Genomic DNA, 24984 nt, shown 5'->3' with positions numbered 1-24984 from the left:
CTCTCCCTCGACTCGGCCGCCATTGTCTCTTCAGCGCGAAGACAACGCAGTTGTTGTGCGGGCGAAGCACAAAAATGCCAGCTGGATCTCTCGCGAGTGTTGCTCCCAGCAAAAGCTGCGCCGAGATACTCTTGAAAAGCGGAAAATTTCCCCGGGGGCATTGCTTCGCTAATTGGCGTGATAGTTCGCGGCTTTAATTAATTCGACGGCCGCAAATGCTGAACTTTGGAACGATTTCTCGCGCTGGAACCAGTCGAAGGCGGTATTTATGGGATACAAAAAGGGATACACGCGACGACGGAGACGAAGAAAATCGCGGGTGACTCTTATCCTTTTTTTCCAGCGATTTTTTTTAGCCTCCCCCTCCAAGGACGATATCGGTGCGTCCGCGAGACAGAAAATACCTCGTGGACGTCTGAGGAATTTAAATAATGGGGGAAACAATTGCGTTGTGGGATGAAGGAAGCGTAAAGGAGAGACCGTGGGCGATGTTTAAGAAAGATGAATTAGTCTGAAGATTCTTCGATATTTCACGAGCTTTTTGATTGCTTAGAGTCACAGAAGTTCGATTTGTCTTTGTGTACAGTCTTAAGCTGGGTCTACGCTACACGTTACATAATAAAGTTACGTGATCTTTTAGAAAACAGTAAAGAGACTTATGTAGAACATTTGTTTTTTCTGTTTTCTGAAAAGTTACATTATTTTGTTATATAACATGCAGCGTAGACCCAGCTTTAAATGATAATTCTGTGGTCACGAAGAAGAATAGTGTCAGTCTTGTATTTCGAGGTTTGAGATATCAGTGTTTCAAATTTAGAATCTCAGTTCTTCCTTATGGACCCGTTTTTTTAAGGAAAATATTCCTTTACTTTTATGATAGCTTTGTGGTTTGTATATAAATTCAAATTTTTTAAGAACCTGATGTATATTACTGTCTTATAGCTAGAGAATTATTTATTCATTTTATTTAATACAGAGCAAAAGAAGGTACAGAGATACCAACAAAATATGAGGAATTCAGTTCTACTAACTTACGAGTCAATATTGAAAGTGAAGGTATTTAAACAACGCGCAATTTTATTAAATTGAATTTAAAATACGAGAAAAGAGTGAATAGCGTTTAGCATGGTGAAACCAACTGGAATCTCCTATTCCGTCGCCAATTAACCATCGCTTCACCTTTAAATCACTTTCCTCTTGTTCTCTTCTTTTTCTCGATCAGTCGAAATCAAAAGTTCGCGGGGTATAAACACGTTTATGACTCACTGGGAATAACTTGTGCAGGTCCGGGTCACTTTTTACATTTCCGCCTCTCGCAAGTAGGAAAACATCCTTTTTCACATTTTTCCCCCCGAGTCCATTTATAGGCGCGCGGAAATCCATCCAGGTCGAACGAAAATAACCCCGAACGACAAGCCCACAAATCAGTCTAATTCGGACTTCCTCGAGCGAAGGGAAGCAAGACGTTCTGCTCGCTGCAGAAGCGTCCTCCCCCGCGTTCCTTTTTGCACCTTGCTTCTTTTAATTCAGGATTAACGCGCCTTCGTGTATTCTGAGGGCTGCATAAACGATGTTCATGGGGAAAAATTGCTCGATGCTGTTGGAAGTGTTCTGGTCTAGAAAGCGATAAAAAGATCATTTTATGGGATCTTTTTACTGTACCAAAATAAAGAAGATAATAATCTGTGGTTTTCAGAGGCTTTTCGTAGCTTCTGAGGATATAAGAAACAGTGTACTGTTTTATTTTGTGCAAGTATTAAGAGTGGTTATAAGAGACTACTAAATATTGTCTAATTATAAATTTGGAAACACTGAAAATATCACAGATCCATTGGTTACGAAAAAGTATATTCTTCCATCTAAAAAAATTCGTTTAAATTAATATACCTATTAATTCTTTAGCTAGTTCAAACAATGACCTTCAGAAAAAGACTTGTTTAAAATTGAGCCATTAATAGTGATCATATGCCACTATTTCATATAAAAAAGTATATATATAACCTCGATAATTTATAGACTTCTGACTCTGAGATTTTCCTTAAACTGTATACTCTCTGACTACTAGGGAAAAGAAAAATCTAGAAAAGAGACAGAATTTTTGAAAGCCCTAGACAGGAACCTCCCCTTAATAGAAATTCGTCCCTAATTGATCGGCCAGGTCGTTGACGTGTCCTTGTCGAAGTAATCGGCCATCAGGTGCGATAAGACGTCTGACGAGACGGCGCTTAGTCGGGTCACCGACACTCCTATATGCGACTGACGTCGAAACAAGCATTAAACTGTATGAACATAGTGACCTCAAGGCTCTGACGATACTGCCGTGGCCTGTCAGAGGAACGCCTACTCGCCACGTGAATTTATTCACCATCGGAACTGTTACAGAAAAGGAGGGCTCATTAGTGGGGAAATTGTGGGGGTTGCTTTGCGTTTAGGGGAGATTCTGGGGTGATTAAGAGTGGCTTTTTGGAGGGGATATTTGTCCTGTATTCTCTGACCCACATTCATTTCTCTTGTTTAAGAGTGAGTTTCTGGTTGACCCTTATTTACTGCGGGGTGCTAGGGATTTTTTATTGGTTTATTTAAATTCGATTCTCAAATTTTTTTAGAGCCATGTAGATTCATCTTGCGCGTCTATTATGAAATATTATTCAAATTCTTATCTATGCAGAGTGATCGGTTTAACTGGAAACCCTCTTAGTGTTAACAGCACTTAGAGTATTGATAGTATTTGCAATAAATGCTACCAAAACGTGCAAGGTTTCCAGTTAAACTGATCCTGTAGATAATTAGAGACTATCGGGTTATCGAAATATGTAGAATGTAGCAAGGAAAATTGTGTAATATAGATTTAGCTACAAATCTCGTCTCAGACGATTATGTAAGGTTTACAAACACCAATGAGAACAATATTTAATATCTGTTAGTATATATAAGAAAGTGTAGATATTTTATAGATTTCTAATCATGTGAAAGTTCGTCTCCAACTTTGTTCTTCTCTGTAAATTATGAAATACAAAGTGTTTGTAAAATATTGTATGAAAAATTGAGTCACTAGGAGTTCCATGACCCCAGAGGATTTAGCCTCTGACTGCTCTGATAAATCGAATCGATTTTTCCTATCTTTAAAAACCAAGCTCTGCCAATCTCCTCTGCTCCCCATTTCACGTGGTAAGTCACTGGATCAGATACCTTTGGCTTACATTTTTCCCAACTGCACATCAAAATTCAATGTCAACCAACCGTGTGTCACGATCGTCACGTTTCGACAGAAGTTTGCTCCTCAAATATTTATGTATCGCTCGAACCGAGATAAGTTTATTCGGTCTAATCGGAAGGTCCGCTTCCTGTCGAGCAAATACTCGAATTCGTTTCCCTCGGAGGCGATTTCCCGAGGAGTATCGGGTTATCTTCGATAACGTCCTGCGTTCTCCAAAATGGACGAGCAATTCGTGTCGTCGGAGGTTCGAGCTCGAGAAACACGTGCCTCCTTCGCTCCCTTCGCTCTCGCGGCAGTGTGTCGTGCACGATCGTGAACCACGTGTGTCAATTAACATTTTACATAACATTTCGCCCGACAGCGTGTCGTAACGGTTCCGACGCGATGAGCTTCTGGCCCGAGCCGTATTACGAAACCCATTTCAGTGTGGGCACAGCGTTAATTTAGAGGCGGCGGGGTGTGTTTCGACATTGATCGGTTTTAGGCGATGCTTTTGGCAGTGGGGGGGACAGGAAGTTTGCTGAAGCGGAATTTCGAGCGAGTTTTTTGACACTTAGTGTCACGGAATTTAATGAAAATTCTGTTGTGTGGATAGTGATTCTAAATTTAGACGAAATTGTTTTCAACCCCCAGTGTACTAAGCTCTGAGGTCACTTAGGGATTCCAGTACTTATCATTTCTATTTAAACCAGTTAAACTTTTTAAGTTTTCAAATTTTCAAATATTCAAGTTTTCAAATTTTCAAATATTCAAATTTTCAAATATTCAGAGCTTTAAATATTCAAATTTCCACATATTTAACTTCGAAATTCTCGTGCTCCCAATTCGGCCAATTATCAAATATTCAAGTTTTCAAATACCTATTCAAATTATCAGATATTTAATCACTTCAGTTTAAACATTTCTAATACCCCCAAGTTTTAAATCCTCAACTATTCTGATATTCAAATTATCAAGTGTCCACTTATCAAATCCCCAAATATTGAAACCTTAAATTTACAACTTCCCAAAGTCTTTTTACGTATTCCTTTCAATTTTTCGAATTCCATTTATCGAAATCTGAACTCTGAGTGACCTCTGCATGGTATAATTAAGTAGGGTTAATCAATTTTGATATTCATTCTACAGTACACTCTCTATCTTTTAATAATCTTCGCTGTATCTTTAACTTACTATACGACAGACTAATGACTAATGCATTACCCAGGTAGATAATCGTGTTTGAAAGATTTCATTTAAATACCAAGGCAGTTTCTCGAAACGGCAGATGAATTGTCTAGTCTGGCGTGATCAGTGTTCAGATTTTCGCTGCTTCTGTCTGTCCAGAGCCACAGTATTTGTCAACGTAACTTACAACGTAACGTATACATATTTGAACTTGAACGTTTGATGGCACTCGAAAGTTGCGCACAGCTGATTTACATTTCAGAGGTTGCCAGTAGGTCGTAGGCTTTGCCTGGCTGATTGACAGAGACGAGAGTGCATCGCTCTGTTCCCTGACACGATGGTTGTACGATTTATTCGAGAGAATTCGAGAATTTTGTAGAGGACTGTTAGGCATCGATAGGACGCAGCGCACTGTTTATTAAATTTTCTGAGAAATTGTGAAACCTTTAAAAGAGGAATCGCTAGTGGACGATGTCGAATTAAAGTTAATTTGCTTTGCTTAGTAATCAGCTATTCAGCTAGAATATTGTAGAAAAAATCGCTTGTATTTTCGCGAAAAAGGGTTTGGAGTAGCAAGGATGAACTCAACATTTGTTCAAATTTTTTTATTTTATCTAATTGATCGATGAAAATCAACGCTAGCTTTTATGCTACATTTTATCCCTTTTCCAGTATAAATTAACGTTTTCTAGAAAAAGAGAAATCCTTCAAGCGCTTAGAGTCTGTTTTTAAAAGTGAACTCTATAGTCCTCAGCTTTTTCTTTAATTAAAAAATGGAGAGAATATTTCAACTTTATTATTATCCTACTGCTACAATTATAATAACTAACATATGAAAAAAACAACAAAGAATCAATTGTATAAAGACAGAAGGTTTATTTGTTGAGTTCGTCCTTCTGAAAAATGTAAAAACGCTTCTTTTTCGAGACATGTTGAGTTCCTAACTCCTCTTGCTACTCCAAACGTCTAAAGAATGCTTTCAGCGTTCACCAGAAGCGACAGAAGCGGCCGCCACTGAAAGAAGGTCGCCAGATAATAACTAATACCAACATCGCTGATACTGTTGCTTTTCTAGCCTCACACGTGATTCGCGTTCACGATCATTAATCCTTATTTACACCGTCTAGTTTCGCCGATAACTTATGCAAACAGCGGGCCTGCTCGCGGAAACCTGCATGGCAGATTCAATGAGTGGCTCCAAGTCGATTTCATACAGCAAAAATCATTGGTATTAGTAGTCGAAGACTGAGGACTTCAGACGATCTCAGAAATTAATTTTCTATGCTATTATTATTTGCTAGAGCATCCAGGTGATACTATCTTACTATTTTCTAGCTTCTAATCTTCTTATTTCTCTAGCTTCAATGTAAAATAGCAATAGAACATCCAAGGAACACAATTCTACTCTGTTTTGTCTTCCGATCTTCTCATATCTCTCGTATCAACGAGCAATAATAATAACAGAACATCCAAAGGCCACTAGTCTACTCTAGCTTCTGATCTTCATATCTCTCAGGCTTCAATGAGAAAAAAAAGAAAGAATAGAACATCCAAAGACACAATTCTACTCTTTCCTAGTTTTTAAAATTCTCGTTCCTCCTGCATGAATAAAAAATAAGAAGGTCCCTCGTTTCAGTTACGGGTCACCTTCATCGAGGCGATAAAGCGTGAACCTCGTGTCCATCAGTCGCGCGTAAATTCTGCGTCTGAAAGTCGCGTGCACTCGCTTAAAAACGTGACGCAGGCAGAGTCGTAAAGCGATCGCAAATGGTGTCGAAAGAGATCGATGGATGCACTGTCTTGTAACGAAAGCGGCGGATTTGAATATAAAAGGCTCTGCCAACGCCTCCCCCCACCACTGTTCGCGGCACGTGCGGATTACATGCCTCGCATTTCGTAATAGAGATTAAGAGAATTAGCAGGAGGGGGCGATACATATTCGATGAGCTATTAACGAAGGAAGTTCGAGTTAGAGATCAGGGGACCAAACGTGTTTCTGTCAACCTTGTATGAATTCGAATTTTTTGTTTCATTTCTAGGGGCGTTCAACTTAATTTGGCCCACCTACATTATCACACTAATTGATGATTATACCGCTAATTATGAAACTGGTGTAGTGACTCGAACGTTTTAGTTTTCGTTTACGCTAGCGAATGCTAGTGATGCTAACCAGATGTTGGTTAGCAAGCAATGTCTTGGGTAGCAACATGTCGTTGTCGTCCTAGACGTTGCAAGGGAAACTTTCTTTTTTCCTTGTAACGTTTGGAAAAACCCAACACATGTTTTACGAGGACCCTTTGGTCAAGAGGTTCTAGAGACCTCAGTCGAGTCCTGATCGCCTATGCGAAAAGTTCACGGTTTGGTTCGTACCGTACGCTTGTACAGTATAGTTTTTTATGAGTTGAATTTTAATAAACTTTATTACTGTTACTCAAACAAGGGTATTATTACGTACACCCGCGACGAATCCCAAACTGGTCTAAGCCAGGGCTCTAAAAAAATTGAATTCCTCTCTCATTTAATATTACCTCGATTTATGTCATAAAATGAGTTTAAACTCAGCTTCTTCAGATTTCTTACTCAGACCTCTTTCGCGATTACCATCACCAGTATCACTCTAACCACTAATATAAAATACTTCAGGGATCTAACATAAAGGGTGAACTCCAACTGTGACGCTCTTTATCTACCACCAAGCAGAAACTAAAAACTAGAAAACTAAATAAATAATTAATAAAAGGATTCTCTCAGAGCCCAGCAAAATTCCATAAAAATTCTCGAAAGGCTCAACAGGAATCCCAATGGATCGCAAAGAAATAAGCGCAATCCATAATGGAGCGCATCCGCAAGGGGTCGTGGCGCATTGACGCTGTCGCGATCACGACGAGACGCGAGATTTCGCGCGTGAATGTGTTCGAAGAGGAACGATCAGGCAGTCTCGTTCGGCTCGTTGAACATAAATCTCGCCTGGACGATGACCCGACGCGCTTATTTATCACTGGGTCCCTCTGTTACGAGTTCCAACTGTTGTTCGCCGCGCGCAACCAGGACGAATTACATTGTCGGGCTAGACGGTTAACAACGCGCCATAAACTGTTATCGAGACACCATGAATCTTATCGAGGCGCAGATATGCCCAGCCGCTGACGAATTTCGCGCCGATTTCCAACTCATCAGCGACGAGATCTACGTCATCCACTTTCGAATACTGTTTGCCCATTTTGCGCGACGCGATAGGGCGCCTGATCCCCTATCTCGGCCACGCGATGCTGTTTGCCCTGTTAAATCAACGGAATTAACGACACTCTGACAATAAATTGTCCTCGATGATAAGGCGAGATTTCGCGTTTCGCTGATGCGCTCGACGCGCGAAAAGCCGCGATTTTTTCATTCTGGAAGTAAGATTTATGTTTGATTTATTTAGGGGTCTGAGGTATGCTTTGGTATAGCAGCACATGAAGTAGCTAGCTGGAGGAAGGTGAAGTATAATGAAATGAGAATGCTTGCAATAGAGACTGCAGATCTTTATGCATTTTTAGAGAATCGAAATGAATTGAAAAGTAGATAATGCAAATATATCGCACTTTTGCTTCAGAAGTGACACAACTCAGAAAAGAATCTTTATAAAAATATGCTATGTATTAAACTGCTTTAAACGTTTCCTGAATTGTGTGACTTTTGAAGCGAGAGTGCGATATGTTAATTATCCATATTAAAGTAGATATTATAATATTAAAATTAAAAGGATAAAAGAAATTCCTGTTTAAGTTTCTCTCTATCAGTTGAGTTTACGAAAATATGAATTCGTAGGTATAAATACCCAAATTACACACTGCTTTCCTCGTAAGGATATGACGCATGCAAGAATTAGTTCAGAAAGTAATTCAGCGTGATTTGCATTATCGAAAATGCGTCGTCGAATGCCTGAGGGAAGGAAAACTGATATCCCTTGCTCATTGTTCCTCGAATATTATTCTGAAATGAGTCGACCGTCGTCGTATAAAGTGACGATGGACAATCAGTTCATTGTTATCCCTCCTGACTAACAATAGCGATCACCTGAGTTATGAAGCGGTAGTCGATCAGTTATTAATGCTTAAAGGGATCGATTTTGAAGGTAACTGTACTTTAATTGCTCTACTGGTCCTTCCGAATGAATAATTTTAAATCATAGGAATAATAAGTCTGAGGACTATTTGGTACAAGTTTTAGCTCAGAAATGTTACTTCAAATATTCAAATCAGGAATTTTTAGATTTTCAAATATGAGTAGGATTTTTAAAATTTTCAAATACTCAAGTACTAAAGTTTTCAAATTTTCCACTATTTCAAGTTTCAAGTAATCTAATATTCAGGTTTCCAGATATTGAAATATTCAAATTTTCAAGTATTTACATTTTCATATTTTCAAACATTCAAATTTTCAAATATGAGCAGGATTTAAAAAATGTTCAAATACCCAAGTATTAAAGTTTTCAAATTTTCCACTATTTCAATTTTCAAGTAATCTAATATTCAGATTTCCAGATATTGAAATATTCAAATTTTCAAATATTTACATTTTCATATTTTCAAACATTCAAATTTTCAAATGTTCGAATATTCAAATTTTCAAACATTGATCCATTTAAATTTTGAAATATTCAGATTTTCCAATATTCAAATATTCAAATTTTCAGATATTCCAAATCTCAAGCACTCAAGCATTCAATGTTCCAACCACGGGTACGATTTTCCAAATATTCAATTTCCTAAACATAAATACAGCTTCCTCGACATTCAAATATACAAAGTCTCGTACATTAAAGAGCCCCCAGTCTCGAGCAATGGCACCCCAGCTGATTACCAAGGCGCGTCGTCAGTTCGCCCATGCACCATCCTCTAGAACAATAATCGTAGCAGAATTCTTACGGGTCATTCGCAGAGCCTTCGCGATTGGGACGAAACAGTTAAATCGCGCGGTCTTCTCGATCCTCGTCGGAGGCTTTATCAATAGGTAGACGGCCTGCTATCGCGCTGGCGGTTCTCAATCTCCTCCTCACCGATTTTCCTCGGCCACGGCGACAGGAACAGGCCATCATCGAACGGAGAACCGACTCGCGTCGCTCTTCGCCTCCCTGTCCCTCCGCGTATCGGATTCTTCGCGAGTTCTAAAATTACACAGCTCGAATCGAGCTGACCCGAAAGGTCGATCGGCAGCGGTTAGTCGCGCGCCTGGCTCTCCTTTCCTTTTCCTCGTCCTCATTGATCTCTTCTTCCCCGTCTGACTTTTCCATCGCTCGTTTTTCTAGCCTCTCAGACCGCGCCCGAATCCACGGAAAGTGGAACGAACGCTGAACGTCGACGCTCGATTCGCCAACAATTTGTCGCCGATCGCCGCGAATATTTTTATCGTTCGACGATTCGGGACCCTCTGAAGGCGACTAGAGGTCGGGGGAAGTGTGGGCACGTGGCTGGAGTGGCGCAGAAATAGAATTAGTTGTACGAAAGGAAATCGGAAGTTCGTGTCTTCGGTTACTTTAGGGCTAATGCACTGGAGCGATACTTTGACGCTTTCGTTACGATTATATCTGTGGTTGCGAGGCGAGACGAGGTGCCAGGTTAGGGAAAAATTGTGGTTAAGACCTCAGTGGGTATCTAGAGTATAGAGTTTGTATTTTTGGAAAGAAGAAAAGGGATTGAAAGAATTTTTTCAGTATGAAAATTAGGATTATGTAGATGTCTTCGTTGCTTGTAACTGAGAAAAGAAAGGGAACGTGTGATCAGGCGAAATCGAGAGTCAAAGGATCGCTGGTGTGCATTGATTCCCTTAGGTCCTTAGACCAAAATTGCTCTTAGGGGTATTCTTCTTTTCTTTATTTTTCTACTTTGTTGTTACGTAGCTTTTTAGGTCTGTGTCTTCTTTTCTGTATCATCGAATGACACTGTGTCTTTCATTCTTATTTTCTGTGTCACTGTACCCACGTGAAGAGTTCTTCTTTCCGAGTAAATGGGGGACGTATCGTTTCGATTGTTTTTCTCAGAGCACATTGATGCAGATTAACCCGAAGTGGAGCAGTTATTATCGATCACCCAGCAACAGATTGAAGAAGGAATATTAAGACGAGATCTTTTTCCCTCTCCGCTGTGTTTACTAACCAGCCGCGCACGGCCTATTTTGCAAATTTCATCGTGTTTATATCGCGCGTCTTTTTTAATCGGCGTCGATCAGCGCGATGCGCCTCGCCGCGCAAAGCTGTTTCGAGATAATGATATTCAACACGTGATTGCCTCGGTAATGCGAATGCTTCGAGGAATATTATTCTCTCGTAGAAGAGTCTGGATCACATTTCTTCTTTTCTTCTTCATTCACATTGTTGACAAGAATCGATGGACCTGTGTCTGAACTTCTGACTAAAATTGAATTAAATGTAAAACCCATGGACGTCTTTTGCTCGTTTTCACATCACTGGATGTCTTTAAGACGTTTTCAAGACGTCTCTGTGTAGTATGGGATCTTGAAAAGCTGTGAATTTTTTCTTTCTTATCGTTAACCATTTTTGATAACAGGATGATAGTTGTTGTACTACGTTACGTTATATAATAATACTGACAACATAATAGTTGAGGGTTAAAGAGCATTCGCGAGAGCGTTCACTCGGCTCCGTCTCGTTTTCATAATTGAAACGACAGTTCAGAGGGAGCAATTGCGGTTTCGTTGGCATAAAATTGCGCCGCAAATAACGCTCTATCTTAAAACAATTATTTACGATTATCGATGAAGTCTCGAACGAAGCAAACACGCCTCGGCGTCGTCTCCTGCACGTTGGACTTTATTGCATCGCCTGCTGACTCATTCTTTGTGTTAGTAGTTCCCTCTATTACAGGCGTTCGCGTGTTTCTTATTTGCATACGGGGAAATCCGACAGGCAATTCTTTTTGGGCATAGTCGAGCACTTGAAAACAGAATCTTTGTAAAGTGTGTACACGTAGATTACTTGAGGTATTGTAATAACAGTACGCTCTGATTAACATTCATCGTTTTCGAAGATAAGGTCCATGTCCTTTTTGCATTGTGCAATATTGACATTATTCAACTAAAATCGGGGTAAATTTTTTTATAATAATTATAATAATCACTTTATTAGGAGCAGAAGTTTACAATAAAAACAGAGAAAAATAGGGAATATACAACTCATAAATATCTTTTTTATTTATTTATTTCGAGTATAGAAGCTGTCTCTAATTTTGCAGAAATACTGCATTTCATTCATTGCAATCAGAAAATATTTTAATTCATAATAAGATAGAGTTCACATTGGCAAAAATAATCGAGCAAAAATAGTGTCTATGATACGCCGCTCACGTGCATCGACTTGTGTTCACATTTCAATATAATTGTTCTAATTGCTCTTAACGATCAGATTATAAGATTAATGATCACACTTCGGTGTAACGGTTGCAAGAAATTTTGCATAAAATTCACGTAAATAGAATCGAGAAACTGTGCTTCCCCTCTTGTTTTTATCCTTCGTATCGATTCTATTCGCAGTAGTCTGAGTATCGATACGTACCTTATTTACTATTTCATCAAATTGCGTTCACAGAGAAGTTATGTTTGCTTGAATATATCATTCGAGCCTGTTGGAATCTGAAACAGAGGGAACGTGGGAGTAGTTGCATTTTGCAGCATTCCGTGTTACGTTAACATCTTTTGTCGCAGTTTCAGGCTCAGTCAATATTATTCCAGACGATTCTCTTTCGGTCAACATTAAGAGGCGTCCGATCGAGGCTGCGTTTCGATGCAATATTGTCGCCAATAATACTGGCAATGGTCCCTTGACGTCACGATCGACGGGCAGAAATTATGCCGCGTTATGTCTGCGCGCTAATTGATCGTGTCAGTCTCAATTATCTAATCGTGTCCAGTCATGCTTCCTCGAGCAAGACGGTGATCCTCGCGCAGTCATTTCCTGCGTCTTTGTCAACTGAATCGCTGGCTTTCAGAAGGGAATCAGTCCAAAAGCACGACGAACGTCTGAGGAAGGAAGTAATTCTCCAATTTCTTTCCTTCGAACTCATATAAGGTTCACAGTAGGACTTTGATCCTTTGGGGATTGCTTTTTTTAAAGTATTTTTTATATTTTTTGGTCATTGATGAGTAGGGAAAGGCTTTAACATATTATTAGCAACAGAGTCCCAGTTTTTGATTTTTGGTCTTTGGAAGATGGTTCTTCTTCAGGTGTTTTCTAAGTTCAAGTTCCTCGCCAGGCTTTGATAAATTTTTTTCGAGACTCATTCTGCATTAGATTTCAAGCTTGAAGTCTCCCCTTTCCAACGAGACCTTAAAAATTCATCTACGATTTTTTTTCGCCGAGTTATCGAAGCTTGAATGAAAAGTGTGACTTCGTCTGCAGAATAGCGCACTGATCGAGAGATCCAAAAAATTGTTGATTTTTGAGCTGCTGTAACTTTGCGAAAAAAAATCGCAGGGAAGTGAGCCTGGACTCATTCTAAAGAGTAAAGCCTCTACTTTTACATCCCTGAATTGAATTTGGCCAAAAAAATTTCTTCACACCACGACACGCTGAGAGACAGAGGGTGGTTTTACCTCAAATGTTTTCCAAATTCAAGTTCCTCTCCAGTCCTTGATAAATTTTTTTCGAGACTCATTCTGCACTAGATTTCAAGCTTAAAGTCTCCCCTTTCCAACGAGACCTTAAAAATTGATCTACGATTTTTTTTCGCCGAGTTATCGAAGCTTGAATGAAAAGTGTGACTTCGACTGCAGAATAGCCCAAAGATCCAGAGATCCAAAAAATGGTCGATCTTTGAGCTGCTGTAACTTCGCGAAAAAAAATCGTACAACAGTGAGCCTAGTCTCATTTCAAAGGGCAAAGCTTCTACTTTCTAACACCTGAATAAAATATTCTCGAAATCGCTCTTCTACTCAGCTGCGAGGCACAAAAGTGACATAAGCGTTTTCCCTGAACACTTTCCCGCAACAGCCACACTTCGATCATCGATCATTCATGAATCCTCCTATCCAATGTCTATTTCAACTCACACGTATGGTGTTCCCTCTGAACTCTGTAGACTCTTCAAATTTCCACTCCGCCTTACATAGGAGTTCATTAGTGTCTACCTGAGAAAGGAAAGCCGATTACTCGATCAACGATCCCTGCCATCGTTAAGCCGACTAGCGATCGATGACGTGGTCTGTTTATTCCCGACGTGCAGCGGTCAGTCGAATTAGGGGATCACATTGTCGAGTCGTTCGTCAGAACGAACCGATACCGAATCTGAACCCTCTCTAAAAGACATTCGCCCGATTTGTTTTATCAGTTTATTCAAAGCGTGTTGATAGCATAAACAAACACAGACAACGCTTAAAAGATGACTCTCGAAACAGCGAAAATAAAATTCGAGGCCTGAAGCCTCCAGGGATCTTTGAACCCGTAAGTTTATCAGTCTAAATAAAAATCGAGTTAACACTCTGCTGTCTGCTTCGACTGGTACTCGTGGTTCCAAGTGTCTCCTCTACTCTCTACAAGAGATCGAGACAGTTTGTTATCCCAGGCAATTCTGCAATCACTTTGGCCAGTCTGATACTGACGGATCAACGCGCAGGAGATACATTAAATATGTCATTAGAGAATATCCGAAAGCATAACTTTTATTCTTATCCTTATCTTAATTATTGACTGGCGATAACAGACGATTCCACACGCCGAGTTTCGCCTCCTTAACGCACAGTGGCTTATATTTTTAGGTAGCCTTCGCGTGGACACTCGAGCTTTGAATTGAATCTATCTATCGCACGTGTCGCTGGTTTTATCTTCGTCGAATTAATTTGCTCTTGTTGTTCGCGCCGTCAGACCTGGTGGATCTATCAGATCTGTAATAATCGAGCGTCGTTGATGGACATTGTAGTAAAAATTTTTCTGTCGACTATTAATGACAACTCCCAGTTAAAACATTGTTTTTCTGGCGGGTCAGATGAATAATTAAATGAATGCCCAAATTTTTCGAATTAATTTTTCGCTGTCGAGCCAGAGTCAATTTTGTTATTTATTTTCTAGAGTATGCGTTACAACTCTGCTTCTTTAATTGATGTAGCAAGTAACGATTTATTGTTACACAGCAGCGTAACATTAATTTCATTTGACGAATCAATCGATTATTTAGCGTTCCTTGGAGCAGACTCTCCTAACTCCCCGCGGCGTTTCGAAAAGTCAGATTGAAATTAATTACCAATTCATGAATTTTCTCACAATCGCCTGACCAAAGTCTCGAGCCAGTCGATTCGCGGAGAAAGTCGCACGATTCGTTGACCAATTCTCGCTCGGTTGCGCCTGTGGCCCTCTTTAGGCTTGATTCGTACATGTTTACGCATCGGCTCACGAGAACGCTCGTGGCATGCTTCTGGGACACGTGAGCCGACTTAAGGTCCGTTTACACATCGATGAGCCGAGCACAGTGTAACTATACGATCGAAACACGAGTCCATAGAATTTTATAGATGCTCTTAATTCAATTGATGAGGGAGCATAGCGTTTTACAGGACTTGCCGAACCCCGAATACACGAACTCTAAATAAAAAGCGGAAATAAAAATACTGAAACTGAAGGAATTAAAATTCTGAGGAAAACAATTCACTAACTATCGTTTTCTTAGCACATTCTTTTTACTGTTTTAGGAAAACAATTTACTAACCAGAAGTGTCCTTCACATAAACATCCTTTTTATGAGAAAAAAAAAATTCTTTTTATAATAGCACTGTTAACTATTCTTATTCTCACTCTTCAAATATATATTTATTTCACTCTTTTAGATAAAGAAATAAATAAATAGAAAATGAGAATATTGATGAGAAAGTTGTAAGTTGACCAAATTCGACCTGTCGATGCATCGTATAAATAATAAATCGATTTCTACAGGCCTCTTCGAGTCTGTTTCGAACAGTCGCCGCGCAGGAGGCACAGGCACGAGTGTGCGTCCGCCTTTAAATTATTAGCGCCGAGAGCGCGGCGATAAGGAACTGGCTACGTCGAGTTCGGGAGCATTCGCGGTGATTGGCGGCTCGACGAGAGAAAATATTCGACGTATACGCGGCGAGATAGCCGCGCGACGAGCAGTGTGCTGACTCGATTAGAGCGACCTTAATGTCGAGGGTCACTAGTCCCGACCGTTGCTTCTTTCTGGCGGACGTCGCGCTCGCCATTTGTTTACCCATCGTTATTAACTGTCGTGTCCTCTTGCAATTTTCAGTCGAATGCCCCGAATTTTTTTGCACTTTTTTATCATTGAGCATTTGAAATCTCTGACGAGGTTTATTTCAGTTTATACAGGATCTCTATACATGTACATACAATTTGAATTACATTTGTTTGATTAATGTGAGGGACAGTGCAGGCTTCTAAACTTTTAGATTATATTCTTTGAGGAGGGAAAAGATATAGAGACTTGCCTTGATATTCGGCTGGGACACTATCGTTTCTGTGTTAAGAAGGAGTAAGAGTTCCTCGAATTTGTGTCGTAATTAGGAAATATTCAAGGTGAAAATCTGAAAAAAGGGATTATATCACTCATTTGGTGTTGAATCGATTTATATTGTAAAATAAGTGATAAATTGAAGCTTCTTAGGTTCATGACTTGGAGTACTTTTATAGTACTGATACATTTGTTAGACACTCTGCTAAAGTAAATGTCCATTTAGTTGAGTATATTTTAAGTAATCTAATTAAAAATAAAAGCTAGTTTGATAAAATGGTATCCTCAGTTTCTGAGACATCATTATTAAAATATCAAGACGTACGATTTTAGGTTATGTAATTACTGCTGAGCTATTTCACTCCTGAAGTGTTTAGATATTGAAACATTTGCCTTAAACATTAGGTACAAGCTCTATAACCTGAAGTATACAAAGAAAAGGGATAGGAAAATTGCGTACTGGAATGGTTAGTGATACAATTTGTAGGCAATTTTACTGAAAGAAAGGAAGAAAAAAGGGAAGGAAGGAAGGAAAATATTTATTACTGCGTTTTGTTCACGTTTCGATGCGATTTTATGCGATGGAAACGTTTTCCTTCGCGAGAAAGCAAAACTACACGAGCGCGTGAATTAAACATGAGTCCTGAGCGCGGGCCACTGTGCCTACTGCACATGCGCGGAGCGACAGCTGCGCAGTTGCTCCGCCGCGCAGCTTGGAGGGAAGATTGGATTTCGCCGCGATTCTAGCACCGCGTGTCGCTGCTATTTTATGTTTTATCTGTTTTCGTTTACTTTTATCAGAAAATCTTTAAGAAATTACTGAGAGAAATCTGTTTTTTCCTATCTGTCTTTCATTCAATAACTGAGTAACTATGACACAGCGTTTATTTTGTTTCCAAGTGGAGTTTTTCGGTACATTAATCAATGAAATATTCAAACACAATTTTGGTGTACCTGCTTCAGTGGAAGTAATTCTTTTAATATGATGAATCATTAAGCTTCCTTTCAGTGTATCATATACTGTACATAATTATTTAGTTATTTTCACATTATTGCAGTATATAAAATATACTAAGTAAAATTCTAGGTATTTCATGAATTTCTAATAAATGTAGAGATGCATGGAATACAGTTCTTTACTTAGATACACCTAGGAACTAACTGATATCAAACGTTATATTCTCATGGGTATTCGTCAGTCTTATAACAGACATCAATTCTTTAACACTAAGAACCAATCTTCCACGCCATTTGCTTCGATAATAACATCCCACTGACCCACCGAAATCTTCCAAAAGAAAAACAGATGGACAACAGTTCCAAAAGAAAAAGCAGAAATGTGGGCCTGAAAATCCGGAAAAACTAGCTTCGCTGGAGTCTTCAGTCGCCTGTCGAGGCCACAACCCAAACGTTCCTCTCATGAAACCACTGCTAACGTCCTTAATAACCTTCCCTCCGCGCCTGCATCGATGAACTCATTCAACGTTCCACTCGATGCGCTAAAATGATCCATAACGAGAATCTGTATTGGCAATAGACCGATGGCGAGCCAGAGATTGCTAAAGAATTTTATTACCCAGCCTGAATCCTCGAGCCCTTCATAAAAGGTGATAAGAAAGTCTGTTGCCCGCAATAGGTCTCGAAGCAATGAAAACTTGATATGCACACACAGTAGTTAATAGGAATTTAAATTCCACTTCCGATACTTTAGAACTTATCACGTTGAAAGGCTAATCTCACGGTCGATCTGGTCATTAAAACGTTAATGACACAAACTCTCGTTACGGCTTTGACGTCAGAGACGATCGGAGAGAACCTGAAGCTAGCGCACATCGCGCGACTTCCGAAGAAACTTCGAAATATTGCGCAAGGCCGACCAGAGCTCGTCATCCTTTTAGTTAATCGTTCAGATCGAAATTCAGCCCAGAAAGGTTCCGTTCAGTTACTCTTATTCTCTGTGAAATTCAGTGTAATTGTAGCCCTTCTCAGTGACATCAAAGCCTCTCTAAACAAGTAGTATACCTATGCCTAAATAACATGTAACATTTGAAGTTCGATTAACTGAAGGTTTATTCTAAATAAAAGAGTCACTTCATTTTTTTATATTTCATGGATCCCTAGTTCCCCATTATTTCTCATTCGATTCTTAAAAAATCCTCTGCTAGAGGAAACATTCAGCCCAGAAAGGGTTCATTCAAGTACCCTATTTTTTATGGAATACAGTGCAATTTTAGCTGTTCTCCTCGATGACGTCAAAGCCTCATGGATCAACAATCATTTCCTGGAGGTCACTAGATCAACCTACGAGGAAAAAATGGTCATACAGGTCTTGCAAAAGTCTCCTAAATAGATTGAAGCAGTATATCCTATTATAGAATCTGTCACAGATTTTGAAAAATTAACAAATACAGTTTGACTACAATAACTTCAGTCTCCTGTCCCAGTCACTCTCTTAAGAATCACTAGATCAACCTACAAGGAAAACAATAATTACACAAATCCTGCAAAAGTCTCTTAAGCAGATTGAAGTAAAATAGACATTTGTAGAATCTCTAGCTTGCCTCCAATAATATCAGCTTTCTTAAACCCACAAAGTCCACTCTCATTGACTCTACTAAACCCAAATCTATTCGACCATTTTTACAAACTCCACCAGAAACTTCAACAGCTTCTTAACATCCATTCCCATATAAATTCCCTCAATAATGATCGTCCCAACTTCCTCAAAATCTCGAACTGAAGTTCACCTATACGAAGAATTTGAATCGACTCAGTCGCCCGATCGAAGCAACTCGCCCAATGTAAACGCAGCTTAAAACCAGCGTCCTCATCCCGGAAACCAGACCAGCCGATCTCCCATCCCGTGCAACAGTGACAACGCATCAGCTCTCGCGAGATGCGAATAGATAGTCGGCCGAGAGTGTAATTAGCGGCTGTTGATTGGTCACCTTCCTCCTCGACGTATACGTCGCTCGTCCGCGTCGGGGATGAAGGAGCGTATAAACGTGTCGCTTAGGCCAATGGTGGGGGCTTATTTACTCCGTATTCAAACGATGCCGGGTTGGCTGATCGTCGTCGAAACGAGGAACGCCAGTCCGCGTCTGACACTCGTTGCGACCGCAGCCAACGATGCGTTGTCATCGGTGCATCGTCTCGGTACATCTTCCAAGAAGACCACTCTGATTCGCGCGTCTGTGTTAACAGTGCCCCATCGATGTAGACTGATTCACTGTCGAGTTGCAAGTGAGAGACAGGGTCCTGGGTTGCAGGTATTGGGACAGTGAGTGACAGTGCACGCGAGTCAAATTGCTGCTTCTCCCTTGCCGATTCTTTCGAGCCAAGGGCGAGTGACCTGAGTCGTAACGAGGGAGGAGTATCTATTTCTGTAGAATTCTTTATGATATTACACGAAGGGACTGTTTCGTTAATGAGTAAAGCCAGTGAGTGTGCTCGAGGACCTCAGAGCTGGGAAATTTTGGGGCGCAGAAAATAAATTGCCCCTCGACAGGGAGACTGGTTACGAGTTGTTCAGTTTCCTCGAGTGTGGAAGGAGGACTCCAGGTTCGCCTAACTGAATTCGTAGTCCCTGTGACGCAGGAGCACGTGGACTTGAGGATTCTGACGCATCGTGCCTGATGGATTGTCGAGGGGTTAGTGGTGGCGCGTGGATTGGTGGTTGATGATCGTCGAGAGGATCGAGTCGAAGGGAGGAGAGACTGCTTCGGGCCTGTGGTCCTCGGGGACCTAATGGCACCCGACCTTGAGAAGAAGCGGCAAGAATTAAGGCGGGCCAACAGCGTCAGCGGAGAACCGTCCCACGAACGCTTGCAAATGCTACTGCAGCTTCGGTGCACTGGAAATGCACTGATCGAGCCCTATCGACACGGTAAACTCGATTCTCTGGTCGATACCATTTCAAAATTATTAATAATCAAGTATTAACAACGTGTGGCGTTGGGTAATCGATATTTCAAGCAGGGTTTTATTTTGTTTTATTTAGCTTTTAAGCAGGATAGACTGTATAACGTAGATGCAAGGTGATCAGTTTAACTGGAAGCCCTCTGAGTGTTGGCAGCATTTATTGCAGAGGCTGTTAGCATTGTGAGTCCTGCCAACACTCATTAGTGGGTTTCCAGGTAAACTGATCATCTTGTACATGATAATTAGTCGTAGTAGGGTTGCCATTAGAATTCCCTCTTTGGGGATAGTAGGGGAGGTTGAAGGGTGGGGAAAGAAATAATAACTGTCTATCTAGGGTTTAGTATCTAGACCTACCCTACCGTGTATAAGTATTTACATGCTTTTAGAGTATTGTGAATAAAGATTAGTGAATATCGATACTAATGAAAAATTGTAGCAATAGGTATTAGTATAATCAGAACAGCGAAACAACTTTTTTTGGAGCCAGAATTTTTGTGCTAATGAGAAGAGAATTTTTAGTAAATTTTGTGTGAAACTCGAAGTGTCAATTCTCAATCATTAAGATAAGACAACTAGTATGAATAAGTATTAAAACAATTTATAGTGACATAGAGACAGATTCTTTGGTCCATTCTACCACTTTCTCTCCTTAATAAATGCGTTCCTTCAGGCGGGTTTACAGGTGGTCCCCTCGAAGGCAGCTCGTTCTCCTTTCTTTCCTGAGGTTCTTATTCTGCTCCAAATTCCACGAGGAAACAGGACATTCTGAAATGGAAACATAGGACGTGAAATTTGGAAAATATTCAGAAAAATTCAGCCATGAATTCTCGACGTACTTTTTCAGTTGAAAATACCTTCAAAGTAGAAACCAGCGATTTTGTAGAAGTGTCAGTCTTCCAGCAAGCCAAGAATATTTTTTCTCTCGACTGCTTATGTCACAAATGACCCTCATCCGTTTCCCAGGGAATCTCGAACGAGGTTGATGCATTTCTGCGTTATTTTTCCGGCGTTATATTCTCCAGATTGATATTATTGTTCGCAAGAATGTCCCCTCGGTGTTGTGTCGCTTCACACCCGGGAAATTGATGCACTCGTTCCCAGATAACCTTTGACGATGCATCACTTCCCAGCGCTTGCTGTCGACGCGCCACAGTATATCATAACCCTTGCCCTCTTTCGCCCTTGATGATTCTGCTTCTGCCCCTTGGTGATTCACGTGGTTTCGCTAGAATGAGAGTTCGACTCGGATCGAAATACCTCGTTTATCGTAAGTTAAGCGGGAGGGGAGAAAAAATACTCTGCCTTGGTCATTATCTGAGAAGAAGCGAGCATAGATTGAAGACACAGGGACAATGGTAAATAATCAGGTTTCTGTTGGATGCAAGGAACGCTTGAGCTGAATTTTCACTAATTTATTTCTTACATAATTCCTGTTAAGTTAGAAACAGATAAGAGAGAGATATTACATTTTTAAATACAGGATTTAAATTTATGGAAATAAAAAAGACCTAGGCTCTCATGAGTGTCTATAAGCACTCTGTTTTGAAACAGATAATTTGTTAAAGTTTGTTGGAGTAAGAAAGGAGATCATAGACTCTCACAAGTGTCTGTCTATAGATCTAATTTATTATCATCAAATTATTTTTAATACATAAGACACCACTAGACAGAGTTTAGTCTAGAGAGTTTCAGAACAACTCCTCTACGTATGAAAAATATTTAATTTCGTAATGTATAGAAAGACTTTTCTCAGAATTCAATTTTGACACTGAAGTCCTTGCATCCAAGAGTATCTACAATTATATACCTATGAGTCGATCAATCTCCCCAGGTTGTTACGTGGACTAAGCAAGGCCACAGCGAAAGTTCGCTCAACAAGTGTTAAAGTTTGAGATTGGAGCGCGACTTTTTGGGAGTGTGTGGACTTATGCTAATCCCGAATTGCGCAAGGGAAGCTTGCAGGTGTTGATGATGCTTATTTGATAGGGAACGGATGGAGCAGTAGGCTTCGTATTAATAAAAAATCTTGGTAACAAATCTCCGAGATTTATTCCACCTAAACCTTCTGTCAAAGTACTTGACTCTTTTGATCACCTATGGAATTAATTTCTGGTTGCGACACTTTTTCTGACAGATTCTCGACTGTCGCCTCTTGGAACGTGGAAATGAGCAGCTTGAAGGAAACAGAAAGTTATCGCAGAAATTTCATTCGAGATCTGTTTTGCCAGCTTGATACTATTTTTCATCGACCATGGTGGTGCTTCTCTATTCTAATCGAAGCAAAGTATTTTTATCACTGTTTTAAGAAGGATTCTTTTTTTTCTGTCAGTCGATTAATGTTCGTCTCTTGTTTCTTAATTCTGACTCCCGTGTTGATCGTTCGAGTTAGATAGATCGCGTTTTGCTTCGACAATTTGTCTGTAAGTATTTTTGATATTAGGATATTTTAAAAGAAGTATGATATATCTACAGATATTTTTTATTTAAAATAAATGAATTAGTGGTTTCATTCAAATATTCAGAGATTGTAGACTTTGACTTTTTTCAGTTTGGAAAATTCTCAAGTTTGGATTTTTGAATTCTCAACCTCTCAGAGTCTTCAACTTTTCAAATATTCGAATATTCAAATATACGAATTTTCAAATATTCCAGTTTTCAGATATTTAAACATTCAAATATTTGATTTTCTAAATGCTCCACTTTTCAGATATTCAAATATTCCAGATACTCAAATGTACAAAATTTCAATACTTCAGTACTTTAAGTATTTAATTTTTTCCCACCTCTAAAACTTTGTATTTGTTCTTTAAGAACTCAAATCAAAGTGATTCCCCTTTACTGTGAAATTTCAATTTAAGAAGGCTATAAAGAGTTTATCCCCAGTCTCCAGCGTACCACTTTACTCCCCACTAACACCTGAATTAATAACCAATTTCTGTCATTTCTTCCACCGAAGAGCTTTGATATCCACCTCCAGTCAAGGAATCATCATTCGAATCGCTTAGAATTATTATGGGAAGAGAACTTCGTCATAGTTTCTTCCCCTACTTCTTTCGTCCCCAAACGAACTCGAGCGAACAGAAAGAGGCTTAATGAGTAGAACGATATCAAGAATGCAATTACGCGATTGTGACCGTGAAGCGTTTCCAAGGAATGCTTGATCATTAGTATTTATTTTTTCACATGTTACTATAGCAACGACGCGGTTCACGAGTTTTCACAAGAGTTAATATTGGAAATGAGTTCGCTTGAATTGGATGCTCGCAGGATCCTCTTCGTCGACCAACGTGCTTCTGAGAACCTAGGCGAGCCACTATTTTCTCAGGAGAATCGTAACAGATGGAACTTCGCGTGCATAGCTCGCGTTCTTCGCGAAATTGCATAAAATGGCTGCGTTCTCGCGGAAACTACGCAATTTGTGTCTTCGACATTCCTCGAGCTAGAAAATGTGAGATCCTAAAGTCTCAACACTTTACTTGGGCTTTCGATTCTACATTTTGCCACGATATCGATACAGAGCTTTTAAAATCTCCACTTGCAATGATTCTACTTTTAAATGAAGCTGGTTTTATCTCTCTTTTTATCACACTATTACTTACATGGTAATATTTTGATTGGTATAGTGGATAAAGTACAGAGTGATTCAAATTATTCTTAAATCATTCTCCTTTTTGTTTGTAATTTACGGCGGTGATAACGAAGTTGCAATATTCGTTAAAAATACTAGATAATCCTTGAACATGAAAGTAATTATAGCTGTCAATGCCAAACAACACAGACGATTACTTCTCATTTGACAATTAATTAAACATCAAACCTACAGTATAGAGATTTGTTAGGTGGTACAATTTCAATATTTTCAAATTAATAATATTAATTATTAAATTTTACCTTGCTTCGTTTTACTTTACCTGGCCATAGAAGAAATACCTAAAGATTTATAAAAAAATGATCGATCTCCCATGTCAATGACGTGGCACAGAAAAAAATGGAATCTTTTTGATTAAATTTTGTCTGTTGTTGTTCGAGCATATCGTTGCTCCCTTTCAGATAAAATAAAATCTCGTGCCATCGAGTTGTTCACGCACACGTGTCTCGACATGTGCACGCGAGCGCGAGCTCCACGCATTGAGGAGCTGCTCATTAATGATGCACACGTACGCGCATGCACGTGATTGAGTAACACCGACGCGACTTGTCGTACACTCGAGTATATAACAGTACAGTGATTCAACTGGCGACGCGGCCAGAATCCGATTAAAAGTAGAGAGCTGGCTTTTCGAGTCAGATGCAGCCTTAAGGAACGCACAGAATTAAGGAAATTTAAAGAAATCACGAAATTTCTATCAAACATCGCTTTTATCGTTTTTATGAAAATTTTCAAGCTCGAGAAGAAGAGAGTCTGACTATTTCGTATTGTTATGTACATGTTAATTGTCAGATCGCTCTGGATTAGCAGGTCACTCTGAAAGATACTTAAACTGAGAATCTATTGGCTGCTGAGATGCAAGTGTCCTTTATAATTTATTCAAATTTTATACGAACTTGGTTGCAGAAGCCAATTTGTAAGCCTGTGTATGCTTTATTGTGTTTGGGTGTAGGCTTGTTTTCTCAGGAGTGAAATAACTCGTTCGGTGCATAATTTATTGGAGTCCAATTCAGTCTTAATGCATTCAGCGATCGGGTAATGAATCTGGTTAATCGTAGAGCAAGTTTACGTGTGACAAAAACGTCCTGTTTCGATATAAATTTATCCTTTGAGTTACTGCTGAGTTGTTTATCATCGAGCAATTTACAGGCGTCGTGGAAACATAGTGAAACTTGTTCATATGTTCATACTTTGTAGATAATATTGTGTTCGAGCGATTTCCATGAGAAAAACTATCAATTTTCTATGTGCTACTTGTAATCATTTTATGTCTATTCAATCAACTCAAATAATTCTTTTAAGTCGTATCCTTATAAGTCTTATTAGGATCATTCGATCCTTAAAGCCAAAATTTCATGAGAAATTCTATAAGTATCGGTAAATTATTCTTCATTATTTTTGAAATTCAATTTTATCGCTCCATACTTCGTTCCACTAATAAAAAATCAAAATGAAATCATCGAATAGATTATTTCTTCCACGGTATTACGTAAACGAAATCGATTTCTCGAGATCCATACAAGCGTACAGTAGCAAGGTAGATCGGATCGATAGGTACG

General features: G+C 39.5%; 1 protein-coding gene across 4 annotated transcripts in view; it reads left to right on the top strand.

Moving 5' to 3' along the window:
- Positions 1-24984, top strand: part of Nfat (nuclear factor of activated T cells 3) — a 49499-nt gene that overhangs the window by 10653 nt on the left and 13862 nt on the right. For 2 of the 4 annotated variants that reach the window (XM_076386466.1, XM_076386465.1), the window contains exon 1: positions 18999-19741. The exons of 1 other annotated variant lie outside the window; for it this stretch is intronic. In XM_076386466.1, the coding sequence (XP_076242581.1) occupies positions 19603-19741 (139 nt within the window). In that variant the 5' untranslated portion in view covers positions 18999-19602. Of the gene's footprint in view, positions 1-18997; positions 19742-24984 lie in introns of those variants that run through there. One more of the 4 variants, XM_076386462.1, reaches the window with a different exon arrangement.

Source organism: Calliopsis andreniformis, chromosome 10 (assembly GCF_051401765.1).
Source record: "Calliopsis andreniformis isolate RMS-2024a chromosome 10, iyCalAndr_principal, whole genome shotgun sequence".
NCBI classification, from domain to species: Eukaryota; Metazoa; Arthropoda; class Insecta; order Hymenoptera; family Andrenidae; genus Calliopsis; species Calliopsis andreniformis.
This window is presented reverse-complemented; position numbering and strand designations above follow the sequence as displayed.